Source organism: Myiozetetes cayanensis, unplaced genomic scaffold (genome assembly GCF_022539395.1).
Source record: "Myiozetetes cayanensis isolate MyiCay16 unplaced genomic scaffold, myiCay2020 scf2-11, whole genome shotgun sequence".
Lineage (NCBI taxonomy): Eukaryota > Metazoa > Chordata > Aves > Passeriformes > Tyrannidae > Myiozetetes > Myiozetetes cayanensis.
In genome coordinates, this window is record NW_026087411.1 from 20,044,328 (window position 1) to 20,069,985 (window position 25,658).

At 36.6% G+C, this 25,658-nt stretch overlaps 1 protein-coding gene across 29 annotated transcripts in view; it reads right to left on the reverse strand.

Annotated features, from left to right (window-relative positions):
- The window catches only part of NRXN1 (neurexin 1), a 703,850-nt gene that overhangs the window by 402,447 nt on the left and 275,745 nt on the right, over positions 1 to 25,658 (reverse strand). For 19 of the 29 annotated variants that reach the window (XM_050314497.1, XM_050314498.1, XM_050314507.1 and 16 more), the window contains 4 exons: positions 23,039 to 23,477; positions 10,461 to 10,844; positions 2,801 to 3,004; positions 596 to 622 (listed from right to left, as the gene is read on the reverse strand). In XM_050314497.1, coding sequence (XP_050170454.1) covers positions 596 to 622; positions 2,801 to 3,004; positions 10,461 to 10,844; positions 23,039 to 23,477 — 1,054 coding nt within the window. The remainder of the gene's footprint in view (positions 1 to 595; positions 623 to 2,800; positions 3,005 to 10,460; positions 10,845 to 23,038; positions 23,478 to 25,658) is intronic. The other 10 variants (XM_050314526.1, XM_050314525.1, XM_050314523.1 and 7 more) reach the window with 1 other exon arrangement.

Sequence of the window (25,658 nt, forward strand, 5' to 3'; positions counted from 1 at the left end):
GATTAGAGTGTAAAAAATCATCATAAAAATATGGTTATTTTCAGACTTAATAATGTCCTTATTGCCATGTATCACATTTACATAAACCACAGATTTAGCAAAAACAATTGTGCTATAACCAGCCAGTAAATACAGTTAATTGTCTTGGAGGATTATAAATCGAAATTTTTGTAGTACAAACAATTGTGTCCCAACAGTCTCACCACAAGCTGAAGGCAAAATGTCAAGAAAACCAGAAGGAGGACACAGGGGAAAAACGTGTGACAGCTTATCAGAAGTGCTGGTTCAAAAGTTCTATGGCTACTGTATATAAAATAGCCCATCTAGAATAATGCAATACTACAGGTACCATTTCCTCTGTGTTTGTTTACAAACTGTAGAATACTTTTTAATATTTTAGCTCAAGTTATGTCCTATGGGAAGGACATAAAATACATCCTAGAGTATATGATGACTTTTTACACAATGATAATTAATCATCACATTTCATTAATAAATTATCAAGTACTTGCAAGCTGTCCACAATCTTTTTCATCTAGTTTGCATATTTTATAATGGTGGAATAACATTTTAAAAAGTTTGAATAGGCACTTACTGGAATTACAGTTAATCCTGATACAGTCTAGATGGGGAAGAATAGATGAAAAATGAAAATTTATCCTTCAAGGTAATAGCTGCAGACATCCAATAAAATCACAGTCCACCCTTCCGGGGACAGACACATGCAAATATGGCCACTCCATATCATCAGTCTTTACATACTGTTATAACCCAGATATACTGCGATAAATCTTTATAAATAGAAACGACAAATAGGGTAAAAATGGCCAATTTCAAACAAAGCTACATGGTGACAAATCTAAGTGAAAAATTAGGATTAAAAGTCAAAGATGCTTAACTGAGGCAGGCTGCAACTTTCTCCCCATCTGTGAAAGAACAGGTAATTTTTCTCAATGCAATTAAAAAGTGCTCCGTCACAATGGGTCATAGAGCAAGCCAGGCCACAATCAGACATCTTGGACAACTTGTGGATAGTATACCTCAAAGGCTTATCTTCAAAAACGAAGTATTAATATTACTTAGGCCTGCAAACAAGGTTTTGTGGTTTTTCATATCCTTAATGTATAGATTTAAGAAATAAACCATGACTACTTTAAAGCTACATTAACACACAGAAAAAAAAAAAAAGTCACATATTTATAAGTATTATTAGAGAAAGAAGAGAATCTTTTCTATTTTGAGATTATGTTCTTGCCTGACTCAAAAAAAAAAAAAAAATTAAAAAAAAGGTGGGTATTGGAGGAAAAAACAATATTGCTTAGGGCATAGATTTGTTTACTTTTTATTTACTTTCACAAACTATAGAAGTAGGCGGAGGCTGCTGTTTTGTATGTAAAGTGAATAACCTGATCTGTCCAAAATCATCTGCTTATCTACCTGCATTTATTTATTACTGAAAAAAAAAAAAAAAAGTAAACTAAAACCTACACCACGCTACTTGATTTGTACTGCTACTCCTGGTTTATACCTTTGAGGAACAGATATACCATCAAACCTAGATTTTGTTTCCATATAGCTGAGTTTGTCATGTGTCGTCAACCGCATCAGAAAAGTGGTTGCAAACAGCCAAGGAGCAGCACCTGCACACCCCCTTTACAGAAAGCACTGCGGAGCCTCCCCACCACAGCCTGCAGCAGCCCCAGATCCACACTGGGGGGGGACTGCAAGAGTCAACCGGGATACCCTTTGCTTCTCCTTCTCCCTTCTGATAGCTGAACACCGGGGCAGTATTTCAGTGAGCAACACTTTCATGAAGTGGAGGCTTGGGTGATTATTTTCTCACCCCCACTCATGCTCTCTAGAAGTCATTTATCTGCAACTAAAACAATAAAAGACTTTATTCCCTTTAAAAATAGCATTCTGCTGAATGGGAATGGCTGCACAGAATGTGCATTTTCCTGAGCATATTCCTGTTCTCTTTCAGGCCCTGACTGGGACTTATTCATAAGCGTGGCAGAAGTGCTTTTATTTCTTTCTTTATTTTCTTTTTTAACTAGAGAAAACCATACCCTAACATTTTGTCCATATTTTTAACATGGAAACCAATTTTTTTTTCTGTAAAAGGGCTTGTGCCTTCCTGTGTTCACAAGGCTGTTTGCTGAGGGCCGCAGTCTTTGGGCATTGAAGGGTTGTGTTATCATCTGATACTACAAAAATACCACTACAGAATTGCTTAAAAAAGAGGAGGTGGATTTACTATAGATTTGACACCTAAAAAAAGGAGACCAAGAAATCCATCAGTGGCAATATCTAACTGCAACATTTCTAGTCTTAAAACTAGAAAGTCTTTGATATATTTTCATGTTGTACATTAATTGGTGGAGGTAAAACTGAACTGACCTACATACATATTCTTTCTGCTTGCACATTTAAGTTGCGGAATTAATACTGTGAAGAAGTTGTGGAAGGAGACCAGCATTCCACAATAAAGAATAATTATTTAGCCCAAAAATACCACTGATGAATTTGTCTTCTTTTTTTAGAATACACAATAGTACGAAAATACCGTGATGGATTATGTTAAGACTAAATAAAGAATACAAAAATGCAAAAGAAAACAAAATAAATTATAATAATGGCCATGTATTTGTGTATGTACATATGTAAATGTTGCATTGACATGTGTTTATATATCATTTCAGTTTACTTTTAATGTTAAAACAGGTTGTTTCATAGATGTTTGCAAGCAAAAAGAAAAATGCAAGGAAAATGTTAATTTCTTGGAGGAAGAGGTTGTTACCTAGGTTGACCGTTAGCTTAACTCGTCCTGCATCCAACTCTAAACGAAGGGTATCTGCAGATTCCCTGGAAGTTGTTGCCATTAAAATGCCATAAGCTCGTTGAGACCTGAACCGTAATGAAACATCTTCAGCCTCTGTATGCATCACAACAGGGAGCTGTATTTTCATAAACATACTTCCATCATAGCTTAAAATTGTTGCCTCTGAAAACATAAGGGAGAAAATCCGTTATTAAAGAATCATACTCTGTCTACTGAAGCACCTTAATGATGGCAAATGTATATTGACTTAGCATGACACAGAAAAATTAGATATTACATTTCATTATTATTACTGAGAAACATAAACAAAGTTGGGTTTGGGTTTTTTTAGGTTTTCCCCTTGTTTTGTTTTTGTTTGGTTTAAGAGGCATATCTTGGTGTTTTTTGAAGAAATTGCTCCTTAATGACCCAGTCAGTCATTTACGCATCTTCAACCAGATTTTTAAAATCACATACAAAGCAGTGCTTGAAAAACTAGGCCTGAACAACTCAAAATAGGTCAAAGCCAGTAAAAGACGTTCAGGTAAACCTCGCAGCCTAACAAAAGGCCATATCTTACTGTCATTCACCTGGATAACCACCCTTAGGATTCTTCATGTATAAACCTATCAGCATTGCTACCACCACAGTTACAATTATCATTCAGTTAGCAAAAAGCCTCCTAAAAACAGGTAATGGTTTCCAGCATGGTTTGGATGGGGCACAGATTGCTTCATGACTACAAAAATCATGGTATAGAAGCAAAAATGTGTACATGAAGATTATGACAGCCTCAACAAGAGGACTGAGACTAGACCTGGCATATTGAGGGTAAGATCTTAAAACCCCCGAGACGAGCAAGTAACTGTCACTTTCAGACATTACAGGAAACCCTCCTGGCGAGAGGCCCTGACACAGAGCAATCACAGTCTGTTAGAGCCCAGAGCAACCAGCTACAAGTCTTCTTCTCCCAGTTTCCAGGCTGGTAACAAGACAGTAGCAAAAAGACTGCATTTCTGCTCACAGGGAGACACTGTGGTTCCTAGAAAGCAAAGGGAATGTATTTCTGAAATGTATTAGTAAGTCCTTTCTTGCAGGACAAACAAACATTGTGGCCAGTTAACCACCACAGCCTTTAGAAATGGCTCTTGGAGTTGTTGAAAACGGCACATCATGGTGGAAGAAGCTGTGAAAGAGCAACACCCTCTAACCAAACACAACAGTCAGCGGGCAGAACACCAGTAGGCTCTGTAGAAACATACTAAACCATCCATTCTTCATAACTAATATCTCTACGTGAGTGGCAAAATACACTATCTGAATGTGCCTTGTTTTTATGCACATCTGATTGTTTACCTAGCACTACCTCACTAGAGACCTTCTAGCTTCTTCCATTCTTTAACTCAGAAACTCTCCATCTCAGAAATGGTTGAAGAGTTAGATGATGAAATCGAAACACAGTGCTACAGAATTTTTCTTAGAAAAAGGTGTAATTCTGAGGGCACCTCAACTTACTGAAGAAAATGTCATTACTTGCCCAATAACAGACCAAATGAGCAATGAGCAGAAAGAGAAGACAGTAGAGAACACCTATGGGAAACATCCCTACGCTTCAATTTGCTGCAGTATAATGGAGACACTTTTCTGTAATCAAGGTGTATTATGGTCCCAACATGCAATAATATTTTCAAGGAATAATAACACTGATACTAACTTTAGCAAGTATCATAACTAATTTTGTCAAAACTGTTTCCACTGCATATCTTGTATACTGTTAAAGACAGATAAGCTCTTCAAGACTTCCAGCCTACGTGATACATAGAAGGACAAAAGGCTCCACTAATTCTGTAAGAGGCAAAAATGATAGATGATATTTTCATTAATGGAATCATAAAATGGTTTGGGTTGGAAGAAACCTTAAAGATATCTAGTTCCAAATGCCTCCCATGGGCAAGGTCACCTTCCACTAGACCAGGTTGCTTCAAACCCCATCCGACCTGGTCTTGAACACTTCCAGGGATAGGGCATCTGCAGCTTCTCTGGGCACCCTTCTCCTGTGTAAAGAATTTTAGACTTCTTTAATACAAATTTGGAGAAAATAGTTTGATGTTGGAAAAAAGGGATTACTAATACTGGTGTGAAAGTCCTTAGATCTAACAGGTTAGAAGGAAACATTGATAGGTTTTATGATTTCTATCTATGCACGTAATGATATTTTCATCATATTCAATACCTAAAATTTTTCGGTGAAGCAGGTTAAATACTTGCAACAGTCTGAAAAGAGATTTCAAGTCAAAGAGTTTTCAGTGGAAGGTGATTTGCTTTTTGACTGTTTGGGGTGTCTATTTGTTGCTTTGGGGTTTAGGTTTTCTTGTGTGTTTGTTTATTCCTTTCTTTCTTTTGAGGGGAGCAGGGAGTGAAAGTCACGAGTTCATTCCTATATCTATGTTACAATTATATTACAACTCATTCCTATATCTAGCTGTCTAGCCTGTGCATTAAAAACTCACAAGATCTTTATCAAGGTAAACATGATTTAGATAAAGAATTCTAGCAAAAAAGCTAAAGTTACATGTTAATATAAAAGAACATAAAAGATATTTTATATGGTCTATTAAAAACCACTGCACTAATACTATTCACAGTATTCATATACAGAGCAAACCCAACATTCAGCAACAATAGAAGTCTGCAGGTAACAAATTATCTTAAGATAATGTAAAAGAAAGTTGCCAGAGTCAGCATGGTTACAATTTGCCAACTTTCCTATAATTATCCAAGTTTTTTAGAAAATTACATAAAAAGGAGAGAAGGAAGTGTCTTAATTTAATTGGAGATGACCTGTGAGTATTTAACATCATGGTGAACAGACCTGATGTGATTAGATACTCAATCCTCCTAAACCAGACTGTGCCAGTTATTTTGGAAACAGATGTTCCAAGAACAGACCAAGGATACTGAACAGAAGAGCAAATGACTTGAAACCTCTGGGCAATGAGGAAGTTCCCTCATGTGAACTAGCTCCTTTCAATACGGGGAGCTCCAAGTCATCGGTTTTCTAAATTCAAAGGTATCACAGGGGAAAGAAAAAAAACCAAAACAAACACCAAACAACAAACAAAGTAAAAACAAATGCAAAACTGGTGAGAATTAATTGCTACATTGCAAGGCCTGGTTAGTAAGATGGTGAGCTTTGCAGTTATGCAAACCTTGAAGGAATGATTTGTCTAAAATTAAGATCAATTTTTGCCCCCCCCCTTTTTTTTTTTTTTTCCTTTGGACCAACTAATTCCAAGGAGGTATTTGTCTCATCTTCTTTTGAAATCTACATGGATAAATGTTCTCACATAAATGTTGTCAGAAAGTCTTTTTTCTCTTGTTCAGCTTTCTTTTAATTTTAGATCAAATGATAATAGACTATAGGTTTAGCTCAGAATCTGCTATTCATTTATATAATCAGAGAAGAATAATAGTTTTACTACCACTTCAGTGTTGGAATCATAGCACTGAAAAGCAAAATAGCAGATAATCCTTAAAAAACATCACTGACAGTCTTTTTTTGTGGCAGCAAGTACGTGTATGCAGTAGAGTTACTAAGAAGAAATAAACAGTAATACATAATACAAAGATTTATAAAAAGTTATTTTATACATTTATTCTTTGATATTTTCATAAACTTGACAATTAAAACCTTTGTTTCTTCTGAAGTAAAAACCAACCAACCAAAACACACAAATGAACCAAAACCCAAAAAAGAACCCCCTCAGTTCCCCTTCTCCATTTTTTTTCTTCAATTTGTTTCTTATTAAAATCTTCAGGGTTAGATAGAGTTCCTTGCTACATATACATATACACATACAACACTTCAATCATCTCTGTGCCTAATACCGAGGATGCAAAGACTAGTACTGACCTGAGAGTGGACTCAGGACCTTAATTTTCACTTGAGCTGCAATTACCTAAATTGCTCAAGAGACTGAGGCACCAACTCATTTCAAAACTTACCTACAACTGTTCCTACCTTCAGAAATACTGAACTGAATATTTATAGGGTTAGGCAGAATTTTCCAACCAGATTCTATTGTTCAGGTCACAGCTTATTTAAATTAAAAAACTATGGACTAGGCACTTGAATTTCAACGTTCTTTCTCATAAGTTTTGCAGTCAAGTTTGTGCTGTTTTAAAAACATGATGCTTGGTGAGTACAGATGCCTACTGCATATATTTCAATAAATAAAAAAGGATCTTGTTTCCTCTGAACCCCTTGTGATGCCTATGAAATCCCAAAGAGAGAATTATTTTTTTCTTGCTTTTTCAGTTTCAAAGTGTCTGCAATAATATGAAGATTCTGTTGCAGCCCACAGAGCTGTTTTTAAAGCATAAAATCACCCTCTGTGTCTGCTATCTCAGACAAAATCACAAACTTTGCCCAGAAAGTGACAGATGATGCAGTCCAGAGTCATTCTGTGAAGCATGTGAACAATCTGTATCATCTGTAATCAAGTATTCAGATTTACTCTCTAATCTTGTTTTATTTACCAGTATAAATAGAGCAGTAGTAGTGCCCTGAAAACACTCCCTGATATACACCATTTTACTCCTAGAAATTCTGTGAGTATCCAAATATGTATTGGCTGCTACTGAGTGAAGTTTAGTTTTTGTTCTATTCCCAGGCATTTGGTGTTTTCTCTATGGCAGCTACTTCGGTCCATCTGGGCCCAAAGCTGCAGCCTTGGTGAATCATAGGGAACCTTTCCATCAGTCTGATAGAAACAATTATTAGTATGTGATTTGTTACTAGATAATATGTGAATAGAAGTTGAAATGGTTTCTCCCAGTTCCTACACTGGTATTATTTCAGGACTGAGGTCCCAAGCCACATCTAGTATGCAGGTACTAGAACTTCAACATACAGGACCAATCAGTTAAGACAGTGATGGAATTGCTCTAATATTTTGAACACATGATCATATCACTTTTATTTTTCCTAATTTAAAACTGTAAAGCAACCAGATATAATGCAAGGAATGAAAGTAACATTTCTTTAATGTACATGTGTGTACACAAGTGTCTGTGCATGCACAATGTGGACATCTACAGACATTCAACTTTCAACATATTTTTGCCTCAGAAATGTCACTTTCATAAATTTTTGTTGGCATGCTTAATTTTTCTTAGCATTGTTTGATTATTTTACTATTGTTCGTTGTTCCTAGCCATCCAGTCAAGAGCATACACCTGCAAAAGGCCTTGCCAGGAGGCAGATACATATTGTGATCTACAAAGAAAGATAGGAAGCCAAATTATATTGCTGTGACATCTGTCCATCCATCTGCTGTAGTTTCCATAATCTACTAAAGCCAATCTACAGATTACTGATGTTTAACCTTACTGAAAATCCAGAGTAAAATCTAGAATAACTTTCAAAAGGATAAAATGGGCATGGACATAATATATATATACACATATATATAATTTTAAGTATACACAAATTAAAATAAGGCCAAGGGGTACTCCAGGGTTTTTTGTGTACTAATAAACTGAAAGAATTTCAGATTCTGTATTGTACACCAAACATCCAAATATGGATGTTAGCACTCCTGTTTTAGGGGAAACAGCATGAAAAATAAATCATGGTAATAAAAGGTAGCTACACACTTTTTTTTTGATGAAGACACCTTAATCATGCAATGTTAAATTTTCCAGTTGTTTAATCTCCAATATTTTATGATAAAGTTTTCTTTGCGAAACTGTATTGTTTTTTTAAATGAACGTGTTCTTGTTTTCTTTAAATTAGTTCGAACAATTATAATTGTGTTGCTTATATCACCAAATACAAAAGTTTATCAGTTACTGCACATTGGTAGTAGTTATATTAACTTTGTGTGGTACGATGCCAACACAATGCTTTCAGAATCCCAAATGCTATAATCTTACTAATGCATGACCATTTGGGATATGAATATTACTGAGAAGACATCTCCTTTCACTGCAGTTTCCTCTGGAGAGGGAAACCCAAGAGCAGGAAATGATCCCATACTGCTGAACTGCCGCACATTTTTCTGTTGGACAAGAATCAGATGTTATTGTAGAGAAGCCAACACCACCACTATAGTGCCACCATTCCCACTAGGGGCATGTGCTGGGAAAATGAAGCCCTAAACTGGATAGTGACTGAAAATAAGGCATAGGAAATGAAAAAGATAAAGGTTTCTATATAAAGTATCACCTCCTGTCCAATATATTTATGGGAAATTTTTATGATGAAGCCTGCTCAGAAGTTCTTTGCAGATTGACATGTGTTTATGTCTCTAACGCACATTTCCCGGCTTTTCATCGGAAAAAAAATGCACATCCGTTTTTTTCACTTGTGCCCTATGTAATAGGAGAGTTTGGCCACAGGGTGGTACACGAGCCATGTTTAACCGAAGGCTCCGGGATGATCAAGCAGCTCGGTTGTGCCCTCTGCCAGCTCCACTCCACCAGCAACGACAATCTGGAGAGCTCAGAATAACTGGCCATGAGCCAAAGGCATAATTTGTCAGAAAATAATACAGGAGAAACCCACAGAAAAATCGGAGAATTTTCTTGCAAATGCTAATAATATGGTGGTATTAATACTACATAAATGCACATATCTATTTACGTACAACTTGAAACATTGATTAGGGTTTCATTTTTAAACAATACATTTTTGTTTCATCTGAATAGCTAGAAAAAACGATCAAACTAGATGAAAAAAATTTACATTTCCAGTCAATAAACTTAAGGTTTAGATTTCAGGTTTAGGAGAATCTGTACTGTGTCAAATGTGAGATGAAAAAATACAACTTCTGCCATTGACACATTTTCTATTTTAATAAGAATAAAAATAAATGCCTAAAATATTAACACACTTTCTTACTGTTTGCCTGCTTAGATTAAAATCTTTTGTTAGTGCACTCCATAATTTTAAATGAATTACAGGATTTTCTACCTGTTAACTTATTTCAACATCTGCCTTCCTTGCCACTATCCACCTTTTATATAAAATAAATGGCTTTTGTCAACTTCATTGTTACCTTTTCTAGGCAAGAGGAATACTCAGGAATTTAAGAAAACTAGAAACAGTTTTCTTGGGTACTAGGATCTTTTTAAAAAGAGTTAAGTAAGAAATACCAGTTCCTACACTGATTCTTCTGCTTTGACTTATGGGTGAAGTTCTGGTCACAGATTTAAGTGATACTGTGGAATTCAAGAGTAAATTTAATTACAGACTGATATTCACATAAATAGGCAGAGAACAAGACCTCCATTTGGAATTTGAATGGGACCCTTTAGCCATGCAATGCTATTTAAAATTGCTTTCACAAAGCCTTTCAGAACTCAGCAATGTATGATGAGAGAAAAAGGAGGCATTTTCTAAGAGGCATTCAGCAATACTGAATGTCTGTCATAGGTAACTAATACTTCCTCATGCATCTTAGAGTATCCCCTAAGATCTTTCCTCTAGAGTTATTTCTTTCAGTCTAGAGCAGGGCTCCATCTCATATCAAATAAAAACCAGGATGTTTTTTTGCCTCAGGACAAATAATGATAGTTTACCATTTCTTGTGCAGGATTCTATAAAACAGAAATGCAGTCATCTCATGGAACCTACCTCTTTCACACGATCTGCCAAGGTAGCCGGTGCCAGAGCAATCACAAACATATCTGTTCCACCCATCCCTGCAAACACCATTGTTTTTACAGGGGTTGCTAAGGCAAGGTTTTGCAGTTTCTCTTGAGCATGAGGGTTTTACTCCAGCTGTGCTTTGAATTTCAGCCATCTGTCGAATATCTTTACTTTGACCATCAATAAATAAATCTCTAATGCAGCCGACGTATCCATAATTGAGAAGTGCTGTCCACACCTCTGTTGGGAAGACTAGGCCTGCTTTATTTTCTGGTAGTCCTCCAAGATATAAGTCATCATCCAAGTCAAGGATTTCACTTTCTCCTGGTGCAGTATATGGTGTACGTAATGTGTTCACAGATATGGTCCCTGAAAACACAACAAAATGCATGATTTTCAAGACATTAAAAAGATTTTGGTACTGCTTTTTTACTCATTCATCTGCACATCACAAACAGCTGTAAGTCAACCATAGGTATTCTATTTGTGCAGCTCTAGAATCATAGATACACTTTACTGTTTTAATTACAATGTAGTACAAATACTGACAGGAAGTGAGTGACGTAAAAACATTTATGCACAATACTACGTGATCACAATATCAAAAAAACCCAGTCAGAATCACCTACCAATCTCATAGGGGAAGGGGGAATGCAGTTGAGAGTTATTTTCAGAAATATCCTCATTGTGCAACAACAATAAAAAATCTTCGCTCCCTCATATGAGTTTCAAAGCATTAAAGATGAGGTTGTAACCTGGGAGGCATATCTGTGTCTTTGGTTTGGATCCAAAGACACAGTATTTTAAAAGACTCTCACCACTTTCAGTGGGCTTTGGATAAGACTTTTTTCTTTAAGTGCAAAAGGAAAATACTCTCATCAGCTTCCAGGGAGGCAATCATTAAGAAGGTAGTGATGTGCTCCTAGAGTGAAAATCAATGCCTCTGACACTTACCTTGAAATGTGTGCATGTTACAAACAGAGGGAGAGAAGGTGTATATAGACCTTCAGGAAATCAGAAGTATCTATTTGATTTAAATTTTAAAATTAAATAAACAAAATTCAACTTAAAATAGAGTTCTCTTTTTGCAAAGTGTCTGAACAAAGAAACTGTAATCATCTGCAAAGATTCTTTTTGGTTATAATTTTTAAAAATAATGAAGTATGCAATTTTTACAATTTGAACAAGCAGAAAAACAAATTTAGTACACTAAATCATAGAACATACTTGTGTCCATCAAATTTAATTTTATTTCTAACTAAAATCACTTGAAAAAAAAATCTTCGTGTAGATCTTCACAGAAAGGACTCCTATGTGGGTGCAAAAGCAAACAAAATATAAATCAAAACATTATATAGATCACCAGATTACTATAATGTACCATTTATATCATGTAACACTTATCTCCTGAACATGCCATTTAAAGTGTAATAATGATGACAAGACACTGAAGAATCATATTTACCACAATGAATTCATCATAGATGTATATACAAAACTAACATGATTCACTATCTCCAATGTTAACCTGGAACAGATTCCACAAGATAACACCAATTATCAAAAATCCTTCCACTGTGATAGGAGTTGTGCATAGGAATCCAAGACATTCAGGGTTTTTTAGAGCACACATACTAAGATATGAGTTTTAAGCAAAGGAAGGTCAGAAAAAGAACATTCTCCTACTTAGATACATCCTAAACTTAGGCTTCTCTTTTCACCATGGACTCCTATGGAAGTTATATTCTTTCTGTTCTTTTGTTGCTTCAGTTGGTTAACTTCAACAGCATGGGTAGAATGAATAACTAAAGAATTTGGATCTTTAGTGAAAGATCTTTGGGGTAAAGATCTCAGGAGGTCCAACTCCCATGTGAGACTTGAGACGTTTGGATTTTAGAAGGGCTGGATACCACAACAAACAGTCTCCCTACTATCAGAAGAGATTTAAAAAGGTAAAACAAAGGTTTGCATAGCATTTTTGTATCTTTATAAGCACATTTAAAGAATGAGAATGTGGTCAGTTTTCCCTTTTATGTATTATCAGAAATGCTTTCTGTGTCAGTTGAATAATCACACAGATGTGAAAACAAACTTTAAGTCTTAACTGTAAGAAATAGGCATGTGGAAACAAGTTTCTTTTTCTTCCAAACCTCCATCTGTTTAAAACTGATAAGATTATTATGTTTTGCTAACTTTAAAAATTTGTATTACTGCTCAGATTCTTGAAGCAGAACTTGGCACTTTATGGAACACTTGCTACAGATTTGACCCTAGGTATGCAAGCATAAACATTTTGAGGTTTGATCTTACTAATCAGCTGCATCAAACAAGGACACTTGTGAATGACCTGTCAAACCAAGATAGTTAACTTTTCAGAGAGCATCCTGGGTATCAAGAAGGACTGCTAACAGACAATAAATCATTTGTCCTTCAAAAAAAAAAAAATGCTGTAAACATAAATCATATTTGTCCTCTCAGTATTTCTTACTGGTATTGTTGCTTGCTCCCATCTGTTGCTGTACATGCTAATTTAGGACCAAATGCTTTAAAAGCTGTGTTCAGGCAGCACCCACTTGTGCACCCACACAACTTAGCTCCAGCCTCCAACCTCAAGCTCATGAATGTGAGCAGTGCTGTTTTCTGTTGGACAAAGGCACTTATATTTTCAAGATATTCAAGACAACTTCTAGGACTCCTTTTCTTGATTACTTTGAACGCACAAGAAAAGACAGATAAATCTCTGCCAGTGTAGCTGCAACATTACATGGCATTCCAAGTGGAAGCTTTGGAAGCACAGAAGGCTTAGAAAGATGAATGATGAAGGGAACTGTAGATCAGCACTACATTCTGGTGACTGTGAACTATAGTTAAGTGATAGATTGAAGTGGGAAATTTTTCTTCTATATGTCATAAAGGATTACCCTGAAGACAGTTTAAATATTATTTTGAATAGTTAGCAACAGTTTCTTAAATAAATGAACTTTTCACCTTCCCAAGAAATGAAACCCCATAAAATATGCCCTGGGAGAAGTCCTCTGAATTCTTAGTGCAATCATAGCATCTTATGACTATGGGTAGAAAAACATGACAGGAAACAACTCATCTGTGCATCTATTTCATGTTTTAGAAGGCCATGAAAACTTTTTTACACATCTGGACTATCTCTAATTTACTGCTGGACATATTCATGACATTCCAACTATCTGCCATACTGTGTGCATTATCTTCAACCAAAATACTGTAAGTTATCTCTATTTAATTCTTTTAGTTGAGAGCTACACTAAGGCACATAGCACCTTCAGAAGACCCAAAGCTGTTGAGTAAGAGTTTGAACAAAATATCATACAGCACACTGTCTAACAAGAACTAGGGCTATAATATAGACAGGTTGTAGTCTATCTAATAGCAGGCAACCCATGCCTGGGCACCAAGAGGTTCATGCTATCAGTTACCAAGTTGTCCTACTTTCCAGCTTAACTTCTAATGGGATGTCCAGGCAATCGTACAGTCATCACTGCTCTTGGTATCCAAATTACCTTTTATGTATCTCTGACAGGTAATGCAAACTTTATCCACTAATTGCTTTGTAAATGCAGATGAAAAAAAATCCAAAAAAATAAGGGGAAATAAAAAAAGTGTTCCAAAATACAGTGAAAATTACAAGGTCTTGTAAGTATCCTAAAATAAAATGTAGAACTCAAGTTCATAGAACATGGACCAACAGAAAATAAGCAATGGGTCTATAAACACTTTTGGATTCAGAGTGCACTCAGAGCTGTGACAGAACTAGAGTATGGTGTTTCATCTTGGAGAGGTTTTTTTTGGGGTTTTCCATTGGTTGGTTTGTTTTCGTCCTGTGGGTTTGTTGTTATTTTGGGTTGGGTTTTTTTTTGGTGGGTTTTTTGTTTGTTTGTTTGTTTTTTAAAAGTCTATCATCTTTCTCAAGGGAAACTTTAATTTGTACTGAAAACATCTCAAGTTGGACCTCAGGACAATGGCAGATGCTACCCCAGAAACTGGGGACTGTAATGCACACCCCTTTTGATAGATTTCGATTGTACTTTCTCTGAGAATTATAGGCAGAATAAAAGGAATTGTTTTGTCAAATCACCAGTGTGTTCCAATTCATTTGGATGTTTCTACTTATGAATATGAAGAGACATCACTTTCCATAGAAGCAGAAAGAAGGAAAGCTAATGGAGCATACATGGCATAAAGATATGCACAGGTATCCCCCAAAAATGCCAAGGTAGTGGAAAAAATCCAAAAAGGTTTATCCTGAAGATGAGAATGCTTAAAAACTTACAAGAGGAAAACTGCACCAGCCTGTAAAGCAGCCTGAAAATGACACAAACTCCTGTTTTCTTCCAGCCTCTTAACTTCCTTGTCTTCTATCCTGTGCCTGCCTGTAACATCTGTTTTATCTGTCCACATTCCAGGCATCTGCCCACAGGGGCAGCCTTCCTCTGGAATGTAAGAGGGAAAGAACATCTCCCTATCCTTGAAAAAGGGGTTTTTCTTAGGGAGAAAGTCTCCTTAAGCAGACATTTAATTAAGCTCTAATCTCCTCGAAGTGAAATCTGAAAAAGGAACACCTATCGCACACGGGGCTGGCACAAGAAAAGGTTAGGAAATTGCCCTGTAAAGATACTGTAACATCAATCCTTCTCAAGACAGACTTGTCAAGTTTGACAAGTGGAAAAAATGGGACGCATTTCATTTTACAAAATAACCTAGAAACAACAAATATTGCCAGGAAGCGGCAGATTCAGGGGAGCACTGGCCACTCAAGAGAAAACTATAACCTCAAATTGCAATAACTCTGTAGTAAGAACCATCCTAGAAGTTCCATCTTTGCATACTACCTAGCATAACAGCACCCTTAATTAGAGCAGTAGTGGTACTGTTTCTTTGAAAAGAGCAACACTGAGGCAATAATGCCTGCCAGGAAACATGCAGCTTCCTTGAAAAGTTTTTTAATACTCAAATATTGTGGGAAATACTGTCTGTATTTCTATCAGAATAAGGAAGAAATGGAAAAATGCTGATAGCATGTGGTTTGTCCAGCCTGAAAGAAGAGAAAGGGACTGACTGAAAGACAAGTGAGGTGACTTATTTAGTCTGGGAATTCATGACCTGGCTTCAAACTCTAAAAACAAGTAGCATTTCTAATATCCATAAATTGAATATGAATTTAAGGGTTCCAGATGACCCATAGATGCTCTGATTCTGCAGTACTTTACCCATGAACACAGTGCAATTTAAAGATTCAGAAACTTCTTTATGGATTGAAAAAGCAGTTGGAGAAAAACTAATGAAACTATGGGTTTTGGCAAAAATTATCAACTTAAAGGACAACTGATTAGTGAGGAGTCCTTCAAAGGAAGAGTCTACAACATAAATCAACAATAACCCACATATGACCAAAATGGGAAATACATTGGGGATTATAGAGAAGCCTATTGTGCCACTTTACTGAGCATTAGTAAAGTTTTATCTTGAACTCTGAGAAAGATGCAGATCAGCCAAGAAGACTGCAGAAGATGGTAATAAAAGTAGTCAGTAGCCCCAGAACATGACATAATAAGGATAGGAAGAAGGTAGTATTTCTTAGTGTCTAAACCAGAGACTGACATAATATTCAAAAGGTAGTATTATAAAAATATGACATAGGGGAAAAAAGTGTGCAGCAATTTTGTGCCCGTTGTGGACAAGAAAATGATGAAAAAAAATGGTTTGTTGTGCATAGAAAATTATTCAGCTTATGAACGATTTCATGGGGAGGTTGTACAGTGTCCACTGCTGAAGGTAACTGAACACCTGTCAAGACTTACACAAGTACACTATCACTACTTTCATTGGAGGGATAAAATATTGGACCTCTCAAGGTCACCCATCTCGATTTTACTATGAGCTTATGAAAAATGAAAAACACTAAGTGGATCGTTGGAAGAATTTTCCTTAAAATGCAGTATAAACCCATCCTTCCAAATACACAAACTATTACCATTTGTTGAAATAGAAATGAGTAAATCTAGTAGTTCTTAAAAGTTTGAAAACGTGGGAAGTGTACATGAGAAAAAAACACCTGCAACACAGTAAATGTAATTCATATCAACAAAGTACTACTTAGAGTGAGATACTGATTATAGTTAAGCTCTAATTACACAATCTAGGAATAATTTCTGGTATTCAGGTTGAAATTCTAACTTTAGTTCAGAATTCCAGTGACTTAGCCCTTAAATGCTACCTACCTATGACTACATTCTGATACATTCTGTTTTACAGTGCCCTACACAGTTAGAGATTGACAAGAGTAAGATTCCTCTCTGATTTCACTTCGTGATGATGATTTCCAGAGGATGAATGGTGGTTTAGTAAAAAAAAAAACACACATGCAAGATTATCTTCAAATATGGAAACCAGTTTAACAAAATTTTAAATAATACTTAAGTCTCAGAAAGCAGTTATTAAACTTATTTCTTCTGTGTTACAAGGAACACTGTGAACAAAGACCTTTACAGTTGCTTCATGATTGGTTTTTATTTAGTTTAGGCTTTTGGTGCTTATTTCCATTCTTTTTCTGCAGAATTAGCAGTACTGTTAAGAGCAGAACAGACAAACATTTCCCTTAGGTATGAGTTAATGAGCCTCTCCAATCATATTCATTATCTCAGCAATTTACTTTTTCATAAGACTTTGTATAAGAAACTAAATCATATTTCTAAACCTTTTCTCAATCCTGATCATTTAAATATGAAGATTGTAAGTACAGCTACTACAGTTCTTCTGATCCCTTTGCTTACCTGATGTAGCCTATTTAGTTGTTTTTTGTGCCCAGGAAAAATATTTGCCTTTAAAGAAACAGTGAAAAATAGGAGCAAGGTATTAATGCTAAATACACTTTACATCTTGTGAGCTAAAGCATAATATAATAGCTTTGATGAGGACTGTGACCACAGCATACAGCCCAAGGCCAAGACAGGGCACACGTGAAGCAGCTACGAAGCTACTGTCCTTCGCAGGAATTCAGGATATACAGTTCAGGAGTACTGGGAAGAAACACAGCTCATATGACAGGACACAACAGTTGGGAACCAGGTTCTGCCCCCTGCTGCATAACTAGCAAGAAAGATGGACCAGTGGAGAAGCCATGAAATCTTCTTTTACTTAACCCTGGGGAATATGGTCGCAGGAGCTCCTTCTTACCAAAGGTCTGCTTTTTAGGTAAGGAAGCACTCAGAGTAAGTCATAGAAGCAACAGAATGGGATTCTAGACTGAAAAATTTTCTGTAAGAATAATAGATCAAAAGTTCCTTCATCAGAAGGAAATTAAAAGGCATCATCTCTTGCCTCTTCCTTGTATCTCTCAAAATCTGAGGAGATTGGCAGAATTGCTATAGAATAGGTCCCAGATCATTACAATTTAAAAGTATGTTCTCATTCCTTACATCTCCCTCCCCTCCTCCACTGCAGTCCCAGACAGGCAATGGCAAAGTCAGTAGTTTAGAGTGGATGATCACTGTGACTGCGAGTCTGGAAGAGAGCAAAGAATGAAAAATAAATCTAGTACTTGCTGATCCAGCTAATATGAAAGTCAAGGAAATTAGCAAAGCTCCTTGAGAAATGTCACAGTATTCCACTATCAGAGGGAACCACTCCACATTGGATTTGAAGGCTAGGAGTCAAAGGTTTCAATACACCAAACTTAATTTAAAAACCCCAACATCAAACAAAATGTAGTTTATTTGAGTTATAAAGTTTATTTGAGCTATTTATTCATTAACAGAAGAATCTTTTCCTTTACACTTGATAGCTAGGGAAGTATGCTGTCAACAGCAACAAGAAAGTCTTAGAAAAATAACTTTTTCTTACACAAGGTATGTTCATTCACTGGCATAAAAATTCTGAAGGTAAGCAAGTGAGAAGTAGTCATGATTTCCAGTATGTTTGGTTTGGGCTAGAGGAAAGAAACCAAAAAGCATCCTGAAATAGTAAAGTAAATTTAATTATTCATGGAAAAAACACACCAACATGCATAATGAGATGCATAACTCCAAGAGATAATGGAGTTGTGAACACAAGTTGGTGGATCTTGTGATCCTCGGGGCAGTGAGGAGGGTGCAGAGCAAGCTCACTGCCCTGGATTTCAGGAGAGCAGACTTTGGCCTCTTCAAGGACCTACTCAGTAGAGTCCTATGGGAAAGAGCCCTGGAGGGCAGAGGGGCCCAAGAATGCTGAGTGATATTCAAGGATCATTTCCTCCAAGCTAAGGAGAGATGCATCCCAACAAGGAGGAAATCAGGCAAAAATGTCAGGACGTCATCACTGATCTGTAAGGAGCTGTTGAGAAAACTCAGAGCAAAACAAAAGGTTTCAGAAGGTGAAAATGAGGACAGGTGGCTTTGGAGGAATACAGGGAAATTGGATGGGAATCTTGGGATAAGGTTGGGATAGCCAAGACCCAGTTAAAATTCAGTCTGGTCAGGGACACAAGGATGACAGGAAGGACTTCTATAAGATATGTTACAAATGAGGGATAATGTGGGTCCTCTCCAGAAGGAAACAGGAGACCTGGCTACCATGGATAAAGAGGAGGCTGAGGCTCTCAATGACTTCTGTGCCTCAGTCACCAATGGCATGTGCTCCAGCCATGCTGCCCAAGTCAAGAAAGGCAAATGCAGGGACTGGGAGAACAAAGACACTAAGCCCACCGCAGGACAGGATAAGGTTTGAGACTAGCTAAGGAACCTGAATATGCACAAGTCCATGGGACCCAATGAGATTCATCTGCAGGTCCTGAGAGAGTTGCCAAACAAAGTTACTAAGTCACTATCCATCATTTTTGAAAAATCATGGCAGTCAGGTGAAGTCCCTGATAGCTGGAAAAAGGGAAATATTACCCTCCTTTTTAAAAAGCGGAAAGTGGAGGACCCAGAGAACTACGTACCAGTCAGTCTCACCTCTGTGCTAGGCAAGATAATGGAGTGGATTCTCCTGGAAACTATGCTAAGGCACATGGAAAACAAAGAGGTGACTGGTAACAGCCATCACGGTTTTACAAAGGGGAAATCACGCCTGTCAAATCTGGTGACCTTCTCTGTCAGGGCTACAGCACTGTTGGATAGGAGCAGAGCAACTGACATATTTGCCTGGACTTATGCAAAGCATTTGACACTGTTCTGCATGACACCCTTGGCTCTAAGATGGAGAGACATGGACTTGATGGATGGACCACCTGGTGGATAAAGAACTGGCTGGATGCTCACACAAAGCGTTGTGGTCAAGCGATCATTGTCCATGTGGAGACCAGTGACAAGTGGTATCCTCCAGAGGCTGGTACTGGGGCCAGTACTCTGGGATCGAGGATACCCTCAGCAAGCTCACTGATGACACCAAGCTGTGGGGTGCAGTTGGCACACTGGAGGGAAGGGATGCCACACGGAGGGACCTTGACAGGCTTGAGAGGTGGGCCTGTGTGAACCTTACAAAGTTCAACAAAGCAAAGTGCAAAATCCTACACTTGGGTCACGGCAGTTCCAGGCACACTTATAGGTTGGGTAGAGGAGTGATTGAGAGCAGCCCTGTGGAGAAGGCCTTGAGGGTGATGGTCCATGAGAAACTCAGTATGAGCTGGCAGTGTGTGCTCACAGCCCAGAAAGCCAAGCAGCATGGGCAACAGGTTTAAGGAGGTGATTCTCCCCCTCTAATCTGCTCTTGTGAGACCCTACCCAGAGTACTGCATACAATTCTGGTGTCCCCAACATTAGAAGGACATGGAACTGTTGGAGCAAGTCCAGAGGAGGGCCACAAAATTGATAAGAGGATTGGAACACCTCTCCTATAAAGACAGGATGAAAAAGTTGGGGCTGTTCAGCCTGAAGAAAAGGTTGTGTGGAGACCTTATAGCAACATTGCAGTTTCTGAAAGGGGCTTACAGAGAGGATGGAGATGGAATCCATCATGAACTGTAGTGATAGGACAAGGAGTAAAGGGTACAAACTGAAAGAGAGGGACATTAGGCTGAATATTAGAAAGAAAGTCTTTAGTGTGAGGGTGATGAGATACTGGAACAGGTTGTCCAGGGTGGCTGTGGATACCCCAACCCTGTCAGTGTTCAAGGCTAGGCTGGATAAGGCCTTGAGCAGCCTGATCTAGTAGGAGGTGCCCCTGCCCATGGCAGGGGGAGTTTGGGCTAGATAATCTTTAAGGTCCCTTCCAACCCTTAACATTCTATGATTCTATGATTCTATAAGTCATGAAGAATTAATCTAAACACATAACATGTCAGAACCTCCTGATCCAAACAGAAGAAAACAGGAACATATAGTTCATTCTTTATTTTAATTGCCAGGCAATTAAAATAAATTTAATATTAAATAATTAATAATAAATTTAAATAAATAAATTTAAATAGATTTATTTAAATAAATAAATTTTAAATAAAATTTAAAATTAAAATATTAAAATTAAATAATCTTAAATTAATATTTAATAAATTAAAATAAATTTAAACCAAGTAAAATTTATTTTACTTGGTTAAATCTGATGGTCATGATTCTACTCAGCCAATATTCTCATTAAAAAAAATAATGGCATTGCTGGTGTTATTGGTACTTCTGCTGTTGTATTGTTGTATGTATTAGAATAACAGAAAAATTTTGATGTCTGGTTCAGATTGCAGTTAAAAATTAAGTTTGTCAATCCATAAACCTACATATTTTATCAAGTATTCCTGGTTCGTTGCTTGAGAGTGAATAGGTATTACGGTCAGTTTTCAAGAGTGACAGGTAAATAAATGTCACCAATCTTAATCATAGGCAAGTCAGCAGATGGATTACTTTGATTATTTATAATTCCACTTCAAAATATCATGGAATCCTGATCACCAGGTTTATTTGCTTCCTAAAATAAGTCTACATTCTTGCTGATGTCCATCAACAGTTCTAAAAATTAAAGTATGCCCTAAACTCTCTTAATGGTACTTGTGAGTGACATTTTTGTGAAGCAATGAAAGTGTAGAACATGTCTTCAAATGTAAACAATTGCTATGCATTTATGTCTTTTCTGTATAGTTCTGTTGGCTTTGGATATAAGAATAAATTTTGCTTTCAGCAGAGTCCCACAGGCATGATTATTATGGGATTTACTGTCTCATATGAATCACTGAAACAGCACTTAAGAAGGAAGTCTGAAATGAAGATTGTAGTATAAATAATATAAGTGCTGAATACTCCATTTCAACGAAGGATTTTGCGAAGTTATGTTTTCTTATTTGGTTAGGGTTCCTTCTCTTGTTTGTTTGGGTTTTTGTGGGGTTTTCTTTGGTTGGTTGGTTCTTTTTAACCTCACGAAATGTAAATAAGTAACGGACATAATATAATAAGAAAACTCTCTAAATTTAGAATTTGAAGCTGCACAGTCAAGGAATCAAATAATTATTTTTCATAAATGTAGGGCAGATCAATTGAATTTGGTCTGATTTTCAGCATAGGTTTGACTAAAATCTTCAATTTAAACCTGCACCTAAGATTTGCTTGATCTGAAACCCGATTTGTGAGTAATATGAAAATAAGCAATAAAATGATAACTCTTTTGGGGTTAAGCTCTCAGAAGGAAATTGTAAATGCAAATTATGGAAAAGGAGCCACCAGAAGGAAGAAAGTAGAGAAAACCCCACAAAGTCCAAAAGGAATTTACATTTTTAACACTCAATTTCAGAGTGTACATAAACTTCAGACTGAATACCAACATTAATCAGAAAATTCTTTGATGGACAGAATTACAGATTCATTACATTCATTACTTCCTTCCTCCCCTAATCTTGGCATGAACTACAGGAAAGATACCTTAGAAGAGATCTGTCCTTCAATTAATGTATATTGATTATTTGCTTAGTCAAGATATATACTCAAGATTAGATGCAGCTGAAACACAATGACAACTTCACTAGTCAAAAGCTTTTTATGCCACATTGGATTTCAGTAGGATTAGGAAGAGTTTATGAATTCTTTATTTTTACCCTTTTTGGTGAGATGAATTTTTTTAGTAAACTACTACAGAATATGAATCATACTGACAGAATGCAGCATAGCAATTATTTCCATTTCTGCTGATATGTGTTGTTAACCATTCATTAGCATATCATTTAATTATGCTGAGACCTGCTGACATGATTGGAAGTTCTGTGTTATTTCTGTGGTTCAGCTATTCCCTGTGTTGGAGATTACTTTCAGTAATCCTTTTTTTGCTTTATTTTCGTTCTTGAAATTTGCCACTTCAGCTATTTGGTGTAAGCAAGCACAGAGGGAGATTACGATTGTTTTTTCAAGTACAGAACACACTTATTTGCAAGATTAAGCACTTGATTACCCAAAAATGTTAACATAGGATATTTTACTCAGTAAATTACTGTATTCTGTTATCTGACAATAATGATTTCTTTTATTTCCCTTACCTTTCAGATGATGCACAATTCTAATTGTGACAACATTAGTATGTACCCTGTATTCCCTCATATACAACAGGAAAAAAAATACTGAATGCTAAGAAAAGAAACTTACCTGACCGTCCATCCCGTTGAAAATCCACGTGGTACCATTCACCATCATTCACCTTCTTCTGCAAGGCTTTTATTTTTATAGTACCTGATCCCATGTCTAACAGCAGGTAGAGGTGGCCATCAAGCATCTCGATGGCAAAAAAGTCGACCTTCACCATCTGTGGATGTTTGGCATCTTTTTGGTGCCTTGGTTTCCCATGACTGAAAAGAATTAGGCCATTTGGCTCAGTTGTACGAAAATCAAATGATATTGAGCCTGTTTTCTTGGCATTCCACTTTGGCAAAGAGATGAATGACTCTGGTGTTTCAAATGTGATTGGATCTAAGGTTGCAACATTCTCACATTTAAATGCTACAACCCCATGAATCTTCATTTTAGGATCTCCTTGCTTGGCAAGTCGAGATAACTCCAACCTGACGTCATTATTTTTATAGACAACCTGCAAGCAAAGCAGAGAAGTTACTCAAAGAAACCTGGCCATTTTAACCAAATATAATCCTGAATAGGCACATTATTTAAAGGATAACAACAATGATATATGAATATGATCATTTACATACACACAAAATTAAGAAGTATTTTCATTGCCTAATGATTTAATAATTGTTTTCATTAAACCAAACAAAGTTGCTCTAAAAATATCCCTAGAGTTAATTCTAACAATCTGAAAGAACCTACACATAATTTATACTATGAGTTGCAAATTAGCTTGTGTGGCCTTGATTACTTAAAAACCCTCTTTGCACAGCCATTCTGCTACAGTAGAGAAGTATAGGATTCCTTCTGCCTCTAAAACCCTTTGTCACTGTCTCAACTTTTCTGTTCATGTACCGAAAATGTACCAAGGTCAGATATCTCATAATTTAACATCTTTTCAGTTTGTCCTTGGGGCTGAGGAATACTAGCATTCATGGTATCCATGAAGCTATAATATAGGCAAACTAGTATCATACACATCAAAACAGACAAAACCAGGAAAATCTTTGAGCTAGTTCAATTGGACAAAAAATAAATCAACTTACATATTTTCCCTGACTGAAGACTTTTCTGATAAAAATGAAAGACAATATTATTTTTAAATCCAGTTGACCTCTGTAGCAAATATTCTTGCTTCAAATCACATTTTTGCTTACTCAAGAGAAGCCTATCATGATAAAAACATTTCCCAGGGTTCTAGTCTTTATTAGTATATTCTGAAATTGCTGCTATTTCTGAGTTATCCAGAATACAAGGGTTGCTTAAATGAAGCTCCCTAATACCAAAGGAGTGAACAAGTATTTTGTCAATACTTTTAATTGTTCAGTAAATGACACACTCAAGCTAAAATACCACTGAATGGCTGACTATGACCCCACAGAGACAGAAGCTAAAACCTTTGTCTCTGTTTCTAAGGTTAAGCCCTACATTAAAAAGCAATTTGAAGAAAAGGCAACAGCTCAGCAAAACCAAGCACTTTGTGCTGAGGCTTCTTCATCTACAGATCTATACCATTCAGGACTAGATCATGTCTGGACCCTGATCCAATACTCCAACTATACAGTGCCGTTTGAAGCTGTTCAGGGGACTAGTCACTGATTTAGACCTTACACCCCTATTAGTGGTTAGAAAGTGCTTACTGAACTTTCAGGATAGAGCTTCTGGGTTAATTTCCTCTGAGACCTAGTTTGAACTCAAATGAAACCCACTTTGACACACAGAAGCAGAAGACACAGGTGATGCGTTGCAGAACTGTGCTACTGTTAGAAATCAAAACACCAGCATACAGACAGTCTAAGATGGTATACCCCGTAAGTGATAGTTGCTATCGAAAAATGGTGTTTAAAGGCACCAGAACACTAAAGAAATGACTGATAGTGTGACAGGTTTTTACAGTAAGAATTATTTTCTTTCTAATTATATAATTATCCATGCTGTAAATTTCATCATAAGGCATGGCAGAATTATTCTACTACATTAAAATGTGTCCTAATAGCTAATAAATAAGCCTATTTCTTCATTTTATTACAGAGTTGAGTACAAGTAATGCTGTTTCCATGGGAGCTGTGTCTCCAAAGACAACAGATAAACCTCACTATGGATTGCTGAGAGCAGAAACGATACTCTGCCACACAGAGGCAGATATTGTGTTCCATTCTTAACTGAAGACATCAGAAGTGAATAGAATTGGACTAAATTGTAATATTAGAGAGTAAGGATACATATTTCAATATATGAAATACATCCATAACACCTGAGATATCAAAGATTGTGCAAAGGAATTTAGAAGAGTACTGGAGAATAAGAACACACAAGTAATCTCCCTTTGGTGTGACTTTCTGTCTTCAGAGTGAAGAAAGCCAAAAGGCAGCAGAATGCAGCAAGAAGTCGGTAGACTGGTAGGTTACTGAGAGATATCTGGTCTCATGAAACATTGGCCACTTTCTACAGCAAAAGGGATTTTGGATAGCTTCCACTTCAAGAAGTTACAAGGGACAACCTTTCTAGATTAAAAGCATTAAATTGCAGCCAGAGGATACAATAAAACAAACAAACAAAAAAGGAACAAATTGGCTCTTATCAGAATTAAATCACACATAATGACAATGAAAATAAACAAGGTAATAAAGAATATGAAAAAATC